This window comes from Eubalaena glacialis, chromosome 4 (genome assembly GCF_028564815.1).
Source record: "Eubalaena glacialis isolate mEubGla1 chromosome 4, mEubGla1.1.hap2.+ XY, whole genome shotgun sequence".
In the NCBI taxonomy this organism is placed as follows: Eukaryota; Metazoa; Chordata; class Mammalia; order Artiodactyla; family Balaenidae; genus Eubalaena; species Eubalaena glacialis.
Window position 1 is genome coordinate 158,246,937 of NC_083719.1, and position 21,627 is coordinate 158,268,563.

Below are 21,627 nucleotides of genomic sequence, written 5' to 3' on the forward strand. Positions count from 1 at the left end.
GCTGAAAGTGGTCGTTATCACCAAACACATTGAGCAGCATGCCTAGAGCCTTCTGTAGAAGGATCATCCGGTTAGGACTGACACAGGCAAACCTATGGGTTGTAGAAGAAAGGTTATTCTGTATCTGAAAGAAGACCAAACCGAGTCCTTGGAGGAAAGAAGAATAAAGGAGATCGTGAAGAAACACTCTCAGGGACTTCCCTGGTGGTCCAGTGGTTAAGACTCCACACATCCACTGTAGGGTGCACAGGTTCGATCCCTGGTCAGGGAACTAAGATCCTACATGCCTACATGCCTCGGGGCACAGCCAAAAAAAAAAGAAACTCTCAATTTATTGGCCATCCCATGACTCTTTTTGTGGAGAAGGAACATGATCAAGAAGTTAGTGATGGCTGAAATGTTGTTTAACTGTGAGTGGGAAGACGCTGGACTGGATGGAGGCCCTGTCCCATGGCGGGCAGTGGGTCAGGGGAGGACCGGACACAGCAGCCAGCTGCACCGGGGGGAGAGCCTCAGAGGCTGCCACACATGGCACTTTCCACTGTGGGCTTTCCTCACTCCCTGAACCGCCTTTGACCCTTCAGGGCACCAGCGGGAACACCACTGCTGACCCCAACCTGCCCTCCTGCACCCACAATCCCTTCCAGATCATCCAGAGCCCCTAGAGTTCCCTTGGGTGGAGGTCACACCCACCACATGGGAACCACATCTTCACCTCACGGGAACCACATCTTCACCTCACTGGATCCTTTCACACAGAGGCCCAGGAAACGTGGAGATGGCGCAGGCCCCACCCCCATGACACCACCAGCTGTGTGACACTGGGCACATTTTGCTTGACCTGCAAGAGCTGTGATTCCCTACCTGGGAAATGGGGACCACAGCACCTGCCTCCTGGGGCTGTGCCGCAGGCCTGAGGGGACGAGGCTAGGAGCTGTAAAGCGTGGCCAGCTGGAAGTCATTTGAAGAAAAGAAAAGCAAGTCTCTTAGGACAGCCACACAGCTGAGGTTGGTTATTTCACTTTATTTAGCAAACCGTCACACTCTGGGCCCCACCAAACTGCTCCTCCAGCCTCCCCCGAGGGTCTGCCTTGGAAAGAAGCTCAGAGGGTGAACAGGAAGGCCCAGGCCCCCCAGCTAGCCTCCTCTTCTGTCACACACACCACACAGCACAGAACAAGATCACTGGTCATGTCCTCAGGTGCCCACCCCAGTGTGGTCTGGGGGCCTCCAGTGTTCAACAGCCACCTGCGGGCGTCTCGGCCCAGCACCAGGCACAGACCCCCTGCTCCTGAGAGGCTGGCATAGGGCGAGGGCCTCTGCCCCCAGCTGTGGGGATGTCAAACCCTTTTTCCCCAGCCCTGAAGCCTGTCCCCACTGGGCAAGAAGCAAAATGTACGAAAATACTTCTTTAATTATTTCTCTGAAATGGTTAAGAAATAAGGTCATCTTATTTTTCTTTTATAATCCTAGTTAAAAAAAAAAGTTCACATTAGCGCCAGGGCCCTTCCCCAAGCCAGCGCCCGCTGCTCAGTAGAAACGCTTGTTCCGCTCCTGCCGCTTCTGAAACACCACAGCCCCCACCACGGCACACACGATGATGCCCAGGAGGGCACAGAGCAGCAGCAGGAACACCCGCCACCCCGTCAGGGGCCCGCTGCGGAAGTTCCCCGTCGGGTCGTCCACGTTGTCTGAGGGAGGAGAGAGGGGGTAATGAGAGGTCGGACGGGCTCCCAGGAGACGGGGGAGCAGGGCGACAGCCCGTTTAGGTCCCCACACCCACCCTAGAGGCGTCAGCTGTGGCCTGCTCACACCGCACCAGTGAGGGGCAGGGGCATGCACAGAGATTGTCCAACCTCACTGGGACCAAGGTTCCCAGGGATCAAGGCTCCCAGGGATCCAGGGTGAGGTGTTTTCTGCTACAAGAAACTGGTGAACACTGGACTCCTGGGGTCTCCTTGACAGCCTGAGGCGGGCCCAGGACCTGCTTTCACAAGCCCACCCCCAGCCCAATGCAGTGGTCTGAGGTCCCCATCTGAAGAAACACAGCCCTGGCCACAGGCTGCCCTCATTCACATCTGGATGCGTTCAGTCGTTGTCTCCTAGGGGGTCTCCCAGGGCCCCGACCCCCAACCCCCATCCTTCTGCTTTGACCCTCTACCCCAATGGGTCCACCCGTCTGAAAACGAGTTAACCCCTGCTTGGCCAGCTGCATGGGGTTGCTGGGTGGGCTGGAGCAGATGATGTGTCCGAAAACCCTTGGCAGCAGAAAGCCTTCAACCAAAGGTCACAAAACTGGTCTATGGCAGGATTTGTTTGGCCCCCAAAACATTTAAAAGCAACTTGAATCTTCAAAAAGTGAGATGTCACATAAAATGTTGGGTTCCACTGGTGCTCTATCACTCGCTGGGCCCACATGCACAACTCTGGGGCTCCTGGGATAGATTTCGCCACACTCACACACACACACACACACACACACACACACACACACACACAGGGGCCTCACTTCCCCCACGAGAACCCTTGCTCCGTGAGGACGAAGTGGTGGCTGACTAGTACTCTGGGAAGAACTCAGGCTTGGGGTTTTGCCAAAACTCAAGTTCACATCTTGCCTTTTTACCTCTTTCTAGCTGAGGAAGACTTAGGATCAGCTCTCCCAGCAGTCACAGGACCTACTTCCAGGCCGTTCACTGAGGCCGCGCACTGAGGTATCAGAGTGCCCAATGCACCACACACACCAACAAACAGCCCCTTTGGCTTCACTGGCCGTTATCCCAGCACTGAGTGCAGGAGGATGCAGACACCAGGTGCTCACACACCTGCTAATGAGCACTATTTGCTGATCCAAGGGCCTGGCTGGACCAGGGAAGGGCAGATGGACCCCAGGCACTTGCCCGAGCCGGCCCAGGCCCCACCGGGAGGGGCTGCAAGTGCATACCTTTGGGCGACTTGAGCAAGTTGACGCTGGGCTCGATCTTGGTCCAGTCAATGTTCTCCTCGTCAGGTGTGTGCTCCACCATCAGCTGGAACAGCTTCATGGAGATGATGTCATGATTGTCTGAAGGATGAGAGTTAGCTTCTAAGGGGCCTGGAGCCGCTTCGGCGCACGTGGCCCAACGGCCGCCCCCCCCACCACATAAAGTAGCTAGGTTCCCTGGGGAGAGCCCAGCAGCCCCCAGCAGGCAGCATTCCAGGGGCTGGAACACCTCCAGAACTCAGCAACAAGAAACCTGGAAGGAGGCAGAGCGGACAAGAAAAAGTAGGAGTTCTACAATCAAAATCATTGGGTCTAATCCTGGCTCTGCTGTCCTCTTTGAGGTTCAGTTTCCTCATTTGTAAATGCAGGTGGTAATCTCCATCTTGCATGATTATCAAGGCATATAAATGAGAAGGTACAGACAAGGCACAGGCGTATTGCTTGCAGATAGTATGTCTTTGAAAACAGAACCAGGTAAGGACCCACACATTGTTCTACGACTGGTTGAGAAGCCTGATCCTCCCAAGGGCAGGCAGCCCCATCACGTTCCTGTCACAGAGACCCAAATACAGGATGCAGACAAACAACTTGGCAGCCAGCTGAAAGCTCGGCCAGACACACAGTCAAGCGACTGTACCTGAGGAGACTTGAGAAAGGCCTGGGTCCAACTAGTATGGGCAGGAGAGAACCTCTAAATGACACTGACAATAACTGACCACCCCATTTTTGAGATGGGGAGGATGAGGCTCAGAACCAAGACAAGGGTCCCGTTCAGCCTGACTCCAGCTATCAGCTCAGCTAACTGACTAGAATTTGAGGAAAGGTCCAGAAAAGGGAGAGCCTAAAGAGCAAGGATCCCCGCGGCCGGATTGGGCAGAGCCCAGCCATACCTGACACCAGTACGTGCAGCCTCTGGAAGCCCAGGGACAAGCACGGACTCTGGAGTCAGGCAGCAGGTCCCATCTGAGCTCTGCCGTTCCCTGGGTGCATGAACTTGACAAGATCCCTTCAACTCCCAAATGCCCGATGGTCCCAGTTGTATAAAAGGGGAAAGAGACCGCTACTTATCTAAGAACACACCACGTGCCTTTACGCATGCGATGCCTGGTGGGAGGCTGGCGTGCACAACCCTCCAACTAACGGTCAGACACTACTGTGTGCATGGCTCCCTCCGTTGCCCTTCCCGGGGCCTCTCTAAACAGCCTTAGAGAATATCCACCTGCCACAGATCTGGCTCTGTTCCCAGAACCTTCTCATGACACCTGCTGAAACACTGTCAGATGGAATTCCAAGTAACCCGGAGGAAGGCTGTAGTGAATCCACAGATGGAACAAGACGGGCCATGAGCTGGTAATTACTGAAGCTGGTTAACAGCAACAAGGGGCTTATTAGAACACCTCCCCTCTTATGGGTATACAATCGGAATTTCCACATTAAAAACTTTAAAACAAACCCCCCCCCAAAATAGACACTGGGACAGGGTGGACCCAGACATTTGCGTGGTGAGGGGCAGGCTCCTGAACGGTGCTGGCTCACAGGCCCTGGAAACATCTATCCTGACAATAAACAAGCCTCTGACTGGTTCTCCACACTGCTTCCTAGCTCTGGTAGGCAGGAGCCAGCCCCAGGCTTGCTGCCTCCCAAGGGCCCTGAGAAGGGACTAAGGACCAAGGCCAAAGGCCACCATCAAGTGCCACCCAGGCCTGGTGGCCCCAAGAGGCCTGTGCAGGCAGGCAGCAACCCAATGCTTACAGCACTCACCGTGGGCCAAACAAGACAGAGCCCTGACTCTGTGGAGCTTACAATTCAGTGAGGGGGACACAGATAATGAAATAAATTACATGGCAAATTCCAGGATGGTTAAGTGCTATGAAGAAAAATAAAGCTAGGAAAGGTGATGGGAAGTGTGCAGGGGACTGGGATGTGTGTATGCGACTTTAAATGAGGGAATCAGGGACAGTCCCACTGAGGAAGTGACATCTGGGCGAGACCTGGAGAAGCCAAGGGAGAGATGCAAGCACAAAGGCCCAAGGCAGGAGGGCAGGGGTGGGTCTGAAGAGTGGCTAGGGGCAGTGTCACCAGGGAGCAGGAAGGATGAGCCAGAGGGAAGCGGGTGGGAAGGCGGCACACAGGCCTGGCAGATCACCGCTGGAAGGGAGATGGGAGGAGCAGCTCTGCTGCTGTGCTGGGAGAAACTGTTGGGGCTGGCCTGGGATGAGGGACCCTCGGGAGGCTCCTGTGGTTGTCCGAGTGAGGGAGGATGGTGGCCCGGACCTGCCGGCAGTAAAGGAAGGGAGAAAAGTGGTCTGAGGCAGGGAGAAGACAAAGCCAGCAGGACCAGCCAATGGATGGGAGGCGGCGTGTGAGAGAAAAAGCAGAGACCAGAATGATACCAAGGCGTTTTGACCTGAGCAACTACAAGGACAGAGGTTCGTTTCTATCTCTGGCTGTGGGTGTGTGAAGGCTGAGAGGCCTGCTTGGCACCAGGCGGAGATGCTGAGCAGGATGCTGGTGATACAGGTCTGGAGATGGAAATCTGGGGGTCCACTGCATCCAGATTCAAAGTCCCCCAGCCCCTAGAGGACAGAGAGAGATGGCGGCTGAGGGACTGCTCATGGATATGGGAAGAGGAGGAAGAAAACCAGGCAAGCGTGGAATCAAATGAAGGAAGATCAAGGAGGAAAGGGACTGGCTGTGTCACAAGCTCCCAAAAGACCAGGGAAGGTCAGACTGAGACTTGACGCCTCGCTCAGCCCACACACTCACCAGACAGGTCGCCGGTGCCGGCCGAGGCTCCGAAGTAGTAGCCAGTGGGCAGGCGCACGCCCGTGATGTCAATGCAGTTCTTCCACTCGTTCTTGTCCTCCAGGTCAGTCATCACCTGCGGCCGACCAGCAGGTCAAGGGCAGCCTGGGGCCGGCCTGCCCACCTTCCCGAGCCCCCCCAGAGCCGCCCCTCCCGCCCACTCACCGTCAGGCGACCCCGGGAGTAGCGCACGGCCAGGAAGGTGTCGTGATCGCGGTTGCGGAAGTCAGCCGTGCAGCCTGCCAGCTCGGTCCAGCGGCCATCCTTGCTGTGGTCGTAGGACAGGGAGCCATTGTTCACCATCACGGAGATGTACGGGAACACACGCTGAAACAAGACGCGGGTTACTCTGAGGCCAGCCCAGCCCGTGGGAGGCCTCAGGGCACCCACCACCCTGATCCCTGGAGGCTCCTCTCATGCAGGGACCAGGGAGAAGTCCCGTCCTGCTCTGCAGGAGAGCAGGGGCCTACCTCTGTGGTCTCATCATTGGGATACGTGTCCAGGAAGATGGCTAAGCCATGGAAGTTGTCTTTGCTTCCAAACACAGGCCCTGGAATTAGAAGGAGATGCTCCTGTAACGGGACAAACTGGAGTTGTCCCATGGATACCTGAAGGACAAAGTAATGCCAGCATGGGTGGGTTAATCTGTGGTCATTCTCCCAGGAAAGAGAAGGTATCTCTAAGTGGGGGTTGGGTGGGGGATTGGAGGGTGGTCTCAGGGGTGTGGCAGAGAGGACTCAAGTTTGAAGCCTGAACTGTGAAGGAACAGCACCTGCCTATGTGCTCTGAGGTGTCAGGTGACAAGGGGATACCCAACCTGTGAAAACCAGGTGGCCATTGCAGTAAGAACCATCCCTTAACCCTTCTGTCCAAGGCCAGACAGCAAACATTTTAGGCTTTGTGGGCCACAGATGGTCTCTATCACACAGTCTTCCCTGTTTTATCCTTTTTAAAATGGTAGAGGGACTTCCCTGGTGGTCCAGTGGGTAAGACTCCGTGCTCCCAATGCAGGGGGCCCAGGTTCGATCCCTGGTTGGGGAACTAGAACCCGCATGCGTGCCACAACTAAGAAGCCCACATGCTGCAACTAAAGATCCCGTGTGCTGCAACTAAGACCCGGCGCAGCCTAAATAAATAAATTAAATAAAATAAAATGGTAGAATGGTAAAACCATTCTTAGCTGGTGTAGAACACCAGGCCACAATGGGGCACAGAGTTGAGCCACAGGGTCATCTTCTAAAAGGATGCTCCCTCCAGTTGCCCCCAGGTTTCCTCAAAGAGGAGCAGCAGCGCCCTAACAAGGGGGTGCAGAGTGGAGGATCCTTGGCCACAGACGCACAGGTCCCACCTGTGCGAGCGCCACCCTACCTGGCACCAGGCGGTCCCGGGTATACCACAAGGCAATGCCGTCACCATGGAGATTCTTCTTCCCTGCGCCATGGACTTTGAAGTGAACGTGCATCTCCCAGTCCTTGAGGAAGCAAGGCTAGAGGGAGAGCAGAGAGGGCTGCTCAGAGCTCCCCAGGCTTGTCTGCCAGATGGAGGTGACCCGGCACAGACCCTGCACCGAGATGACACTCAGAACAGGGCCAGGCAGCAGGGTCACGAGTGTCACTGACCAACTGACCCCCCAGCGTTCTCAGCAGGGAGGGAGGGGCTGCTGGGCCTCCCAGGTCAGGAGTGGGAGGCCACAGAGTATCCCAAGGCTGCTGAGGCAGCTTTTTAACAGAATGAGGGAGATCCATAAGCACTTACAGTTCAAGATCAAGATATTAAAGATACTAAGAGAGGAAAGATAAGTTGCAAAACAGTATCAGCACTATGTGCTCATTTTTGAAAAAGAAAGAAGTTAGGATATGTGTAGAGAAAGAAGGAAATGAAAGAAATATGAACCAACATTAATGAAAGCTAACTCTGGGAGGGGAATGTCTACTTTCTATGTCTGAATCTTCTGTATTGAACATATTACTTCTGTAATTAGAAAAAACTCAAATGAAAAATAAAAACCCTATGTCCCATTGTGGGTGATCTGGCTTGTGCACCACTTATTTACCAGATTCACTGTTCTGGGCCTGGGCACCAGGAGCCCAGGTGAGGAGACCCGGCCCCTGAGAACACAGGGTTAGCAGGCACCTGCACTACAGCCTGACACAGTGTGAAGTCAGCCCTTCAAGTTCTTGACAGTTCATTGGCTCTGGGAGATCCTGCAGATTCTGGAGGGGGCAACTGTGAGGTGATAAGAACCAGGTCTCAAGGACATATGGGCACGGAATCTAAGTCCAAGACCTGATGAGCGGATGGAAGGCCTGGTGAACCAGTCTTGCTTTGGACTGAGACGACAAAAACTGCAACTGAAAAGTAAGAATGAATGAGAAAGGCTTCCCAGGGATTGTAGCTCAGCTATGAGTCCTCACAATCCCTGAAATTAGACTAAACAGACTCACCCAAGCCTCACATTTCAGCAAAAAAATCTTGCAAACACAGGGGCTTCCCTGGTGGTGCAGTGGTTAAGAATCCGCCTGCCAATGCAGGGGACACGGGTTCGAGCCCTGGTCCGGGAAGATCCCACATGTCACGGAGCAACTAAGCCTGTGCGCCACAACTACTGAGCCTGTGCTCTAGAGCCCACAGCCACAACCACTGAGCCTGTGAGCCACAACTACTGAAGCCCACGCACCTAGAGCCCGTGCTCCGCAACAAGAGAAGCCACCGCAATGAGAAGCCTGCGCACTGCAACAAAGAGTAGCCCCCGCTTGCCGTAACTAAAGAAAGCCCGCACACAGCAACAAAGACCCAACGCAACCAAAAATAAAAATAAATAAATAAATAAATTCATTAAAAAAAAGAAAAAAGCTATCTTTCATTCTTCAGGGAGAAGAAAAGTGATCCGGATCCAGATGTAAAGTCAGAGATTCACGAAGGAATGAAGAACAATGACTAAAGTAGATATGAGACTAAAAATCTACATAAATATTTGACTGCATAAAACAATAATGCGTTGCGTGATTTAAAACAGAAAGATTAATAACAACGGGGTAAAAAGAGTTAAAGTGTTCTAAAAGCCTTGCATCGTCCTGGAAGGAGTTAGAAGTACGTGTTATCATTAGACTTTGGTAAAACATGATGTGTGCTTTAAACTCCAGAGAAACAATTAAAATATTGGGAAATAAGCACAGAACTTTCAAGCTAATAGAAGAGTAAAAGTGGAATAAAAATTAGCCAACCCCAAAGAAGCCAAGACCTGAGTGAAGAATGAACAGAGGTCAGTACAAACAGAAAGTAAACAGTAAGATGGCAGATTAAACCCAAATAAACGTATCAGTAATTTTACTAAATGTAGATAGACTAAATGCTGGTAAGGGTACACATGATCTCCCTGTATTATTTTCTTTTCTTCTTTTTTTTTTTTTTAAATGAAGTACAGTTCACATACAATATTAGTTTCAGGTGCACCACATAGGGATTGATATTTACATACATTACGAATTGATCACCACAATAAGTCTAGTAACTATCTGTCACCATAGAAAGTTATTGTAATATTATTGACCACATTCCCTATGCTGTACATTACATCCCCATGACTTATTTATTTTATAACTGGAAGTCTGTACCTCTTAATCTCTGTATTTTTTCTTACAACTGCATGTGAATCTACAACTATCTCAAAATAAAAAGTTTAATTTTAAAAATAAATAACAGATCAAAGACTTAAACTTAAGAGCTAAAACTATAAAACTCTTTAGAAAAAAAAAACGGGGGAAAATCTTCACAACACCGGATTTAGCAATAATTTCCTAGATATTACACCAAAGCACAGACAACAAAAAAATCAAATTGGACTTCATCAAAATTAAAATCTTTTACACATCAAAGAACATGAAGAGAATGAAAAGACAACCCACAGACTGAGAGAAAATATTTCCAAATCATATATTGATAATGTCCAGAATATACAGAAAACTCCTAAAACTGAACAAAAAACCCAATTCAAAAATGGGCAAACGACTTGGATACACATTTTTTCATAGAAGAATATATACAAATGGCTAATAAGCACATGAAAAGACGCTCAACATCATTAGTCATTAGAGAAATGCAAATCAAAACCACAAGATACCACTCCACACCCATTTGGATGGCTATCATCAAAAAAATGGAAAGTAAGTATTGCAAAGATGCGGAGAAATTGGAACCCTGATGCATTGCTGGTGAGAATGTAAAAGGGTGTGGTTGCTATGGAAAACAGTTTGGTGGTCCTCAAAAAGTTAAACAAAGAGTTACCATATGACCCAGCAATTCCACTTCCTAGGTATTTACCAAAAAAAAGTGAAAACAGGCACTACAACAGCCACCTATGTCCACCCATGTACGTAGCAGCGCTGTTCACAATAGCCAAAAGGTGGAAACCACCCAGTGTCCACCAACAGATGAATGGATAAACAAAACGCGGTGTGTGCGCACGCGCGTGCACACACACACACACACAGAGGAATGTTATTTAGCCATAAAAAGGAATGAAGTACTAAAACATGCTACAACATGGATGAACCTTGCAGATATCATGCTACGTGAAATAAGCCAGATATAGACAAATATTCTATGATTCCATTTATGTGAGGTACGTAGAAAACTCAAATTCAGAAAGAGAAAGCAGAATAGTGGTTACCAGGGGCTGTGGGGAGGCAGGGAGCGGGCAGTTAGTGTTTAATGAGTACAGTTTCAGCTTGGGATGATGAAAAAGTTCTGGAGATAGATGGTGGTGATGGTTGCACAACAAGGTGAATGTACTTAATGCCACTAAACTGTACACTTGAAAGTGGTTAAGGGACTTCCCTGGTGGCGCTGTGGTTAAGAATCCGTCTGCCATTGCAGGGGACACGAGTTCAAGCCCTGGTCCGGGAAGATCCCACATGCTGTGGAGCAACTAAGCCCGTGCACCGCAACTACTGAGCCTGCGCTCTAGAGCCCATGAGTCACAACTACTGAGGCTGCGTGCCACAAATACTGAAGCCCGTGAGCTATAACTACTGAAGCCTGAGCACTACAACTACTGAAGTCCGCATGCCTAGAGCCTGCGCACAGCAAAAAGAGAAGCCACGGCAGTGAGAAGCCGGCACACCACAATGAAGAGTAGCCCCCACTCGCCGCAACTAGAGAAAGCCAGTGCGTAGCAACAAAGGCCCAATGCAGCCAAAAATAAATAAATAAATTTATTCTTTTAAATTATAAAAAGAAAAGTGGTTAAGATAGTAAATTTTATGTCATGTATATTTTACCACAATAAAAATTTTTTTGAGAAATTTTATTCTTTTTCATGCAGATACATATTTACAGTAATCAAAGTATTTACATTTTTTACAGTATTTACATTTTTTTAAATATTGAAGATTGATTTACAATGTTAATTTCTGCTGTACAGCAAAGTGACTCAGTTATACAGATACATATACTCTTTTTCATATTATTTTCCATTATGGATTATCATAGGATATTGAATATAGTTCCCTGTGCTGTACAGTAGGACCTTGTCGTTTATCCATCCTGTATATAATAGTTTGCATCTGCTAATCCCAAACTCCCAATTCTTCCCTCCCCCACCCCCTTCCCCCTTGGCAACCACAAGTCTGTTCTCTGTATCGGTGAGCCTGTTTCTGTTTCATAGATATGTTCATTTGTGTCATATTTTAGATTCTACATATAATTGATATATTTGTTTTTCTCTGTCTGACTTACTTCACTTAGTATGATCATCTCTAGGTCCATCCATGTTGCTGCAAATGGCATTACTTCATTCTTTTTTGTAGCTGAGTAATATTCCACTGTATATCCACATCCTTATCCATTCATCTATCGATGGACATTTAGGTTGTTTCCATGTCTTGGCTATTGTAAATAGTACTGCAATGAACACTGGAGTGCATGTATCTTTTCAAATTAGAGTTCTGTCTGGATATATGCCCAGGAGTGGGATTGCCGGATCATATGGAAAATCTGTTTTTAGTTTTTTGAGGAATCTCTATACTGGCTGCACCAATTTACATTCCCACCAACAGTGTAAGAGGGTTCCCTTTTCTCCACACCCTCTCCAGCATTTATTATTTGTAGACTTTTTAATGATGGCCATTCTGACCGGTGTGAGGTGGTACCTCATTGCAGTTTTGATTTGCATTTCTCTAATAATCAGAGATGATGAGTATCTTTTCATGTGCCTACTGGCCATCTGTATGTCTTCTTTGGAGAAATGTCTATTTAGGTTTTCTGCTCATTTTTTGATTGGATTGGTTTTTTTTTTTGTTATTGAATTGTATGAGCTGTTTGTATATTTTGGAAATTAAGCCCTTGTCGGTCGCATCATTTGCAAATACTTTCTCCCAGTCCATAGGTTTCTTTTCATTTTGTTTATGGTTTCCTTTGCTGTGCAAAAGCTTATAAGTTTGATCAGGTCCCATTTGTTTATTTTTGCTTTTATTTCTATTGCCTTGGGACACTGACCTAAGGAAATATTGGTAGGATTTATGTCAGAGAATGTTTTGCCTATGTTCTCTTCTAGGAGTTTTATGGTGTCATGTCTTATATTTAAGTCTTTAAGCCATTTTGAGTTTATTTTTGTACATGGTGTGAGGGAGTGCTCTAACTTCATTGATTTACATGCAGCTGCCCAGCTTTCCCAACACCACTTGCTGAAGAGACTGTCTTTTCCGCATTGTATATTCTTGCGTCCTTCGTGGTGACCATTACATTTAAAAAAACTGTCCCAATGCCACTGAGTATTGTACTGAAGACAATGGTTTCAAAAATTAAAGTATTTAAAAGTAAAAAACAATAAAAGGTTAAATGGTAAATTTTATGTTATTGTATTTTACCACAATAAAAATAAACGAATAACCGCCCAAAAGCCTAATTTTATGCTGTTTACAGGAGACAACTCTAAAACATAAAGAAGTGGGAAAAAGAAAAGGATAGAAAAAGATATTGCAGGCAAAAACTAAGCAAAAGCAAGCTCGTGCAGCTATGCCAATAACAAAGTTTAGAAGGGGACTCAAAGGACTCCATTTTTCAGGAAAATTTTGGTCTCAAAATATATAAAGCAGGGGCTTCCCTGGTGGTGCAGTGGTTAAGAATCCGCCTGCCAATGCAGGGGACACGGGTTCAAGCCCTGGTCCGGGAAGATCCCACATGCCGCGGAGCATCTAAGCCAGTGTGCCACAACTACTGAGCCTGCGCTCTAGAGCCCCCGAGCCACAACTACTGAGCTTGCATGCCACAACTACTGAAGCCCGTGCGCCTAGAGCCCGTGCTCTGCAACAAGAGAAGCCACTGCAATGAGAAGTCCCTGTACCGCAATGAAGAGTAGCCCCCGCTCACCGCAACTAGAGAAAGCCCGTGCGCAGCAACACAGACCCAACGCAGTCAAAAATAAATAAATAAAATAAATAAATTTTAAAAAGTAATAATAATATATAAAGCAGAAACTGACAGACTACCAAGATAAAGACAAATCCATACACAGGCATTTTAATACACCTCTCCTAATAACTGATAAAAACAAGCAAAAATGTCAGAAAGATATAGAGATTTGAACCCAATCAGCAAACATGACCTAAGGACCTAAATGGCACACTTCATTCAAGCAGTAAAGAATCCACATCCTTCACAAGCACACACGGAATGTTTCCCCAAAATCCTGATCATTCGAAGGACCATTTGCAAGTCTCAACAGACCTCCAAGGATTGAAATCATAGAACCTGTTCCCTGACCATGATGAAATTAAACTAGATATCAATAACTTAAAAAATAAAGATAACTAGAAAAGCCCTGATGTATTTGAAAAAACTTAAAAACATATCTCACGTACACAAAAGTCAGCCCAGAAACCAAGATTTCAAATGGGCTCTTCGGTGCCCAGGAGTTTTCTATGCCTGGGAACAATGCACTGAGATAAGACCCCAGCTGGTGGGAGGTGTGCCTCTGAGAAGGGCAACGATGCACTGGAAGGTGGGAAAGGAAAACCTCCCCTCCTGTCCCTGGCATGTTTGCAGGGAGATCAGTTTCAGGAAAGAGTACCCATGGAAGTTGAGGACCTAGAAACCAATACCTCCAAGACTATCCCAGCCTTAGAAAGTCTCTGTGTACTGCAGGTAAGACTGCAGATCATCAGACAGAATACTGTGATACAGACAATATAAAGAAGGATTTTAAGCAGATGAGGTACGGGCTAGAACTGATGTAGAAGCTGATTTTGAGGGCAGAACATGACACGGCCATGGTCCTCCATCCTGGCTGCACAGTTGAGCCACATGGGGAGCTCACAAATCTTAATGCCCTGGCCCTCCTCCAGGCCAACTAAATCAGAATCAATCATTGGCGGTCACAGACCATTTTACAGTTAGGTAGTTTCTGTGTCTTGGCTTGCAACAAAGTGAAAGGCAGACCTAATCCTTTTTTTTTTTTTTAATTGGAGTATAGTTGCTTTACAATGTTGTGTTAGTTTCTGCTGTACAGCAAAGTGAATCAGTTATATGTATACATATATCCACTCTTTTTTTGGATTTCCTTCCGATTTAGGTCACCACAGACCACTGAGTAGAGTTCCCTGTGCTATACAGTAGGTTCTCATTAGTTATCTATTTTATATTGTCTATAGTAGTGCATATATGTCAATCCCAATCTCCTGTAAGTTTGTTCTCTACATCTGTGACTCTATTTCTGCTTTGCATATAAGTTCATCTGTACCATTTTTCTAGATTCCACATATAAACGATATTATACGATATTTGTTTTTCTCTTTCTGACCTACTTCACTCTGTATGACAGTCTCTAGGTCTATCCACATCAAGGCAGAGCTAATCTAACAGTCAGCTGATACATTGTTAAAATTTTTGATGAAAAATCACTACATGATTTAGGGTTTATAAACCAAAGAAGTTCAAAACATTGAGTGACCCTGCTATAACAAAACTCCCTGCATCTCCATCTACTATTTAAGCAAACACAAGTTCTCAGCATTCACACAGATAAAAACAAAAAACAGAAGTCATGCTAAAGCTTCTCATTCTGACAATGACATCCATCCAAATGGGGGTGGGGAGATGACAGTTGGATGAGATGCATTTCAATAAATGTTTACTTTGTGTAATAATTATTCAAAAATTGTGTAATGTGTAAGGCATTTCTTTTGATCAATTGTATACCAATGATAATTATAATAATCTCAAAGAAAATATTAAAACTTAATTTCAAGGTCCCAACAAGGTTAAAAGCTTAAATTATTACACTTATTTTATTTGCAGAGGAACATGATAGTCTAATCAGGAAAATTTTCAAGCATTAAATATACTGCATTAGGATAAAATTCTGGGGGGGCTTCCTTGGTGGCGCAGTGGTTGAGAGTCTGCCTGCCAATGCAGGGGACACGGGTTCAAGCCCTGGTCTGGGAAGATCCCACATGCCGCGGAGCAACTAGGCCCGTGAGCCACAATTACAGAGCCTGCGCGTCTGGAGCCTGTGCTCTGCAACAAGAGAGGCCGTGATAGTGAAAGGCCCGCACACCGCGATGAAGAGTGGCCCCCACTTGCCCCAACTGGAGAAAGCGCTCGCACGGAAACGAAGACCCAACACAGCCATAAAAATAAATAAATAAATAAATACACAAATAAATAAATAAATAAAGTACCTACTCTGCAGGGTTGTTTTTAAAAAAAAAAAAAAAGATAAAATTCTGTGTGGGAAATGAAATGAAAATACAAGTTCAATTTTTTAAAATGATGTACAATTTGGGCTTATTCATAGTCTTTAAAAGAGTGGATCTCAAAAGGGAACCCTCCTGCACTGTTGGTGGGAATGTAAATTGATACAGCCACTATGGAGAACAGTATGGAGGTTCCTTAAAAAACTAAAAATAGAACTACCATATGACCCAGCAATCCCACTACTGGACATATACCCTGAGAAAACCGTAATTCAAAAAGATACATGTACCACAATGTTCACTGCAGCACTATTTACAATAGCCAGGACACGGAAGCAACCTAAGTGTCCATCGACAGATGAATGGATAAAGATGTGGCACATATATACAATGGAATATTATTCAGCCATAAAAAGGAACGAAATTGAGTTATTTGTAATGAGGTGGATGGACCTAGAGTCTGTCATACAGAGTGAAATAAGTCAGAAAGAGAAAAACAAATACCGTACGCTAACACACATATATGGAATCTAAAAAAATAGTACTGATGAACCTAGTGGCAGGGCAGGAATAAAGACACAGATGTAGAGAATGGACTTGAGGACACAGGGCGGGAAGGGGAAGCTGGGAGGAAGTGAGAGAGTAGCATTGACATATATACACTACCAAATGTAAAATGGACGGCTAGTGGAAAGCTGCTGAACAGCACAGGGAGACCAGCTCGGTGCTTTGTGACAACCTAGAGGGGTGGGTTAGGGAGGGTGGGAGGGAGGCTCAACAGGGAGGGGATATGGGGATATATGTATACGTACAGCTGATTCACTTTCTTATACAGCAGCAACTAACAACATTGTAAAGCAATTATACTCCAATAAAGATACAAAAAATAAATAAATAAATAAAAGAGTGGATCTCAAATTGCAATATTTAGATGCCACTGAACAGGAGGCGGGGGAAGAAAGACAGCACAATTATATTCCAGACTGAAAAACTTGATGAAGGCAAGTGCAGAATTCTCTCAGCCTGTGTCACTGCCAACCACCAACTACCTCCAACCATAATTAAGTTACTTGTGACTGAACCAATTTCTAGCAGTTCCAGCACTATTTGTACCTCACTTTAAAAAATTTTTTTAATGTTATGCTGAACTCACTTCCTTGAAAAATATAAGGCTACATTGTAATTTTTAAAAGTTATCAGAAAACATGGGGACTTCCCTGGCGGTCCAGCGGCTGGGACATCACGCTTCCACTGCAGAGGGCCCAGGTTCGATCCCCGGCTGGGGAACTAACATCCTGCATGCTGCACAGTGAGGCCAAAAAAAAAAGTTATCTGAAAACACATGGGATCTAATTAAACTTAAAAGCTTTTCACAGCAAAGGAAACCATAAACAAAACAAAAAGACAATCCACAGAATGGGAGAAAACATTTGCAAACAAAGCAACCGACAAGGGATTAATCTCCAAAGTATACAAACAGATCAGGCAGCTCAATATCAAAAACAAACAACACAATCAAAAAATGGGCAGAAGATCTAAACAGACAATTCTCCAAAGAAGACAGACAGATGGCCAAGAAGCACATGAAAAGCTGCTCAACATCGCTGATTATTAGAGAAGTGCACATCAACACTACAACGAGGGGTGGCTGGGCGGGCAGGCAGGCAGGCAGGCGGCTAAGTGGGTGGCAGCGGCCTCTGGGCAGTAGAGGGGGCTCTGGGGTGGCACCACAGGCAAGGGTAGAGGGGCAAGTTGGCCTCCACCGCTGCCGGCAGGGGGGCGGGGGGGAGGAGAGCCACTTCCAGGTAGGGAGCGGGTGGGAGAAGGAAAGGCAGGCAGCCGCTCGGCTGCAGCACTCTTTAAATTTTTTTGGGTGCCGCAGAGGCAACCCCTGCTGATGTTCCTGATCCCCAGGGTGACAACGGCTGCTGCCTAACCTGGAAAGAGGAATACCAGCTCCTGAGCAGGCCTCACTGGTGGAGGAGAGGCAACCACAGACCCATCAGGAAGCTGCCTCCACTGGCCCAGGCATGGAACCCGAGACCACAGCCACCACTATTCTAGCTTCCATGAAGGAGCAGATAACCCTGTATGTTGAAGAAAGTTGGAAACCTATCATGATTTTTGCTGTGTAATTCCTTGATGGCCTCAGATGACTTCAAAATTTTATCTTTTGGCAAAGAATAGTATTCTGAATGGATGTTTTGTGGGTGAAAGCAAAAGGGGTTCTGGTTTCTCGAGAAAGAAGGAACCTACTTCTGCTCAGGGGCTACCTCTTTCATGAAGCCATGTTCACCCCAGCCTGAAGTCAACAAGTCAACTCTCTCTTGATCTTCTTTAGCACTTTATACCACTGCTCTCTTATCATATGCTCCTTTGAATGATATAATAAAAAGCTACCTAAGGATAAAAAAAAAAACTACAATGAGGTATCACCTCACACCAGTCAGAATGGCCATCATCAGAAAGTCTACAGGGACTTCCCTGGTGGTGCAGTGGTTAAGACTCTGTGCTCCCAATGCAGGGGGCCCAGATTCAATCACTGGTCAGGGGAACTAGATCCCACATGCATGCCGCAACTAAGAGTTCTCATGTCACAACTAAAAGACCCAGCGCAACCAAATAAATAACTATTAAAAAAAAAAGCCTATAAACAATAATTGCTGGAGAGGGTGTGGAGAAAAGGGAACTCTCCTACACTGTTGGTGGGAATGTAAACTGGTACAACCACTATGGAGAACAGTATGGAGGTTCCTTAAAAAACTAAAAATAGAACTACCATATGATCCAGCAATCCCACTACTGGGCATATACCCAGATAAAACTCTAATTTGAAAAGATACATGCACCCCAATGTTCACTGAAGCACTGTTTAAAATAGCGAAGACATGGAAGCAACCTAGATGTCCACTGACATGGATAAAGAAAATGTGGTACATATATACAATGGAATATTACTCAGCCATAAAAAAGAATGAAATAATGCCATTTGCAGCAACATGGATAGACCTAGAGATTATCATACTAAGTGAAGTAAGTCAGACAAAGACAAACATCATATGATATCACTTCTATGTGATATGTAAAAAAAAAAAAAAGATACAAATGAACTTATTTACAAAACAGAAACAGACTCATAGACTTTGAAAACAAACTTATGGTTACCAAAGGGGAAACGTGGGGGAGGGATAAATTAGGAGTTTGGGATTAACAAATACACACTACTGTATATAAAATAAACAACAAGGACCTACTGTATAGCACAGGGGACTCTACTCAATATTCTGTAATAACCTATATGGGAAAAGGATCTGAAAAAAGAATGGATATATGTATATGTATAAATGAATCACTTTGCTGTACACCTAAAACACAACATTGTAAATCAACTATACTCTAATATAAAACAAAATTTTTTTTAAAATTTATATGACAGAATAATGTGACAGAATGTGACTCCAGGGGAAATAAAGTAGTTAATGAAGTACTCTCTGAGTGGGTGGCACTCGAGCTGAGACTTAACAGATGAGAAGAAATCAAGCAAGCATGAAGAGCCTGGAGACAGTGTCCCAGACAGAGGGAATGAGTGCAAAGGTCCTGAGGCAAGAAGGCAGCCAGAGAGGCTGGAACAAAATTAACAGAGCGAATGACTGGAAATGCCAGGCACTAGGGGCCGGACTGTGCAGACATAATGCATGTTTATCCCTTCACAAGAGACCCCAGGCTCTGAGGATCAGAGTGAAAGCTGAACAAAGTATCCCCAGATGCCCCTAGCTGGAAGGAGAGGTGGAGCTGAGGTAACAGGCAGATGAGGCAACACAAGGACAGTGTGGGCTTTCAGAACTAAATGGGGACATCATCCAGAAGGGACCAAAGAGCAGGGTGACAAAGAAAACTAGGACACTAGCCAACAGCTTAGGCCATGGGAACAGTAGGGATCAGGCAGGCTGAGGAAGGAGTACATTCTGCCCCCAATTATTCCCCTTTCACCCCTTTCCTGACCTTCCTTGGTGTGGAGTCTGTGCAGCAGCTGATCTTGGCCACTGCTTATATATGACACACCAGTGTCACCTGAGGCTCCCTAACCTCTGCAGCAAAGGTCACAGAAACTAAACTGCCCATGAGTCCACGGATGACTAGACCCTCAGTCAAGCACTGAGGAAGGGGACTGAGTCTGCAAGTATTTCTAAGGGGTTCCTCCACTGTCCAGGCTGGGTCAAGTGTAGCAAATGAATTGCTGGGCTTGGAGATGAGACAGATCAGAGTTTAAACGTTGTTTATGCCATTCGCTGTCTGTTAGCTCTGCAAAAACTCAGGATAGCCATCTACATCAGTCTGTTTGAGAATTAAGTGCAATAAGGCACGTTAAAGTCAGTGCCTAACACACAAAAAATACCCAATGAAGACCCCACTCGTTCCATTTATCCCACTAATGAGAGGGTTCAGTTCAGGCAGACGACAGCCCCACTACTTACTGGCTATGTGATTTTGGGGAAGGCACTTCCAACTCTGAGTCTTAGCTTCTTAGTCAGTGAAACAGAGATAACATCAGTTACTTCACATGGCTTTTGAAGGAATGAAGTAAGAAGAGTGTACGAAATGTCAAGCACAGCTCCTGACACATGGTTACTTCAATTGTCATTACCTGTTATTACTGGCGTCTGTGAACAAGATGGGGAAGGGGGCGGAGGAGGGAAGGGCGGCCTTCAAACTAAGCTCAGGCCTAGGCTGCTGACTGCAGTGGCTTACTTAATGCTCTGCCTAGCCTCTTGGGAACCACTCACCAGGTGGTTCCAGATAGAGCCCTCTTTGCTGCGCTCGTCAGGGGTCAGACGCACGTACTGGCTCGTGAGCATTGTGCTGCCTTGGAAGTCCCAGAGGAGCGTGGAGCTGGAACCGACCCCTGTGGGCAGAGACACGGGCAGACAGGTGCGTAAAAGGCCAGGCCAGGACTCGCTTTGCCAGAGGCAGGGAACCCACAGAACTGCTCTGACCAGAAGAAAGGGCACCCCTTCCCCAACCCCATCCAGCCTCGCCCTTACCCTGAACTCATTCCCGCCCCAGGCCTCACCGTGGTAGGGCTTGATGAGCGAATGCTCCCGTTTCAGGTGTTCACTGTTGCCGTCAGTTATGTCGGCAGCCACCGGCCCCAGAAACAAGAGAAAAAGTAGAAGTGTAGTGGGGCCAGGGCCGGGGCCGGGAAGCCCAGGCCTCCCCGAGCATCGCCGGCCCCAGCCCCAGCGCCAAACCCAGCCTGCCGCCGCCGCCACCGCCGCCGCCGTCGCCATTCTCCGTTCCTCTCGACCACTTCCGTCTTAGGACTTCCGCCTTCCGGGTGTTCCATCTAATAGCCTCCGGCCGGAAGCCCTCCAACCCTAGTGTCACCTGGGAACTGCCAGCAAAAGCAAAGCCTCGCTGCCGTGGAGACGGCGGCTGTATTTGCTGAGCAGCCTCCCATCCTGGTCGAGTGCCTTGGCGGCTGCGAGGCACCTGTCAGCCAGCCTCAGCAATGGGTTCTTATGAGCGACAAGAGCAGCAACCAATCATGGAACAGCACGTTCGGCTTGTGGGCCAACGGGGAGCAGAGGGATGATTTGTGTCGGCGGACAGCGCGAGGGTCGTCTGTGAAGTGGGGCATGCTGGAACTTGTAGTTTTCATGGGACGCTCGCGCGGGCTGGGAAGACGAAGCTTAGAACGCTCTTGGCCTCTGGCCACTGGTGGCGTCCCTGGAGTAACCTTTCCCAGTCCAAGGAGAAGGGAGTACTAAATTGAAGGCGGAGACCAGAATTCCAACTCCCGCGCCGCCTAGAACTCACTAGGGCGAGACTTTTTAGCCGTTTCTGGCTCCACGCCTTTGGAAACAGAATTCCCTTACTTGATGGCGTCCAGTATTCCCAGTTCCTCAGGCCCAGTTGGGTTTCAGCAGGAGGAGCAGACCCGAATCCCGTCCCAGTGATAGCTGGGGCCCATTCGTATCCAAACGATTGTAGTGCCTGCCTGGCGCAGCAGGAAGCGTCCAGGAAAGGTCCGGGAAAGCTGGCCGTGGAGCAAAGGTGGAAAACTGGTGGCCCACAGCCAAATAGAGCTCTTGCTGATGCTATTTCAATAAATGACTTAACTACCAATATTTTAAATCAGGAGACAAATTC

At 47.2% G+C, this 21,627-nt stretch overlaps 1 protein-coding gene across 1 annotated transcript; it reads right to left on the reverse strand.

Annotated features, from left to right (window-relative positions):
* Positions 1 to 1,004: 1,004 nt before the first annotated feature.
* On the reverse strand, positions 1,005 to 20,954 carry LMAN2 (lectin, mannose binding 2). Its single transcript, XM_061189988.1, has 8 exons — positions 20,549 to 20,954; positions 20,262 to 20,380; positions 7,154 to 7,271; positions 6,256 to 6,335; positions 5,951 to 6,112; positions 5,747 to 5,861; positions 2,942 to 3,061; positions 1,005 to 1,691 (listed from the first exon to the last, which is right to left on the reverse strand). The coding sequence occupies exons 1-8, from the start codon at positions 20,763 to 20,765 to the stop codon at positions 1,531 to 1,533; spliced, it is 1,092 nt and encodes a 363-aa protein (XP_061045971.1). The 5' UTR covers positions 20,766 to 20,954; the 3' UTR covers positions 1,005 to 1,530.
* Between the last annotated feature and the right edge of the window lie 673 nt (positions 20,955 to 21,627).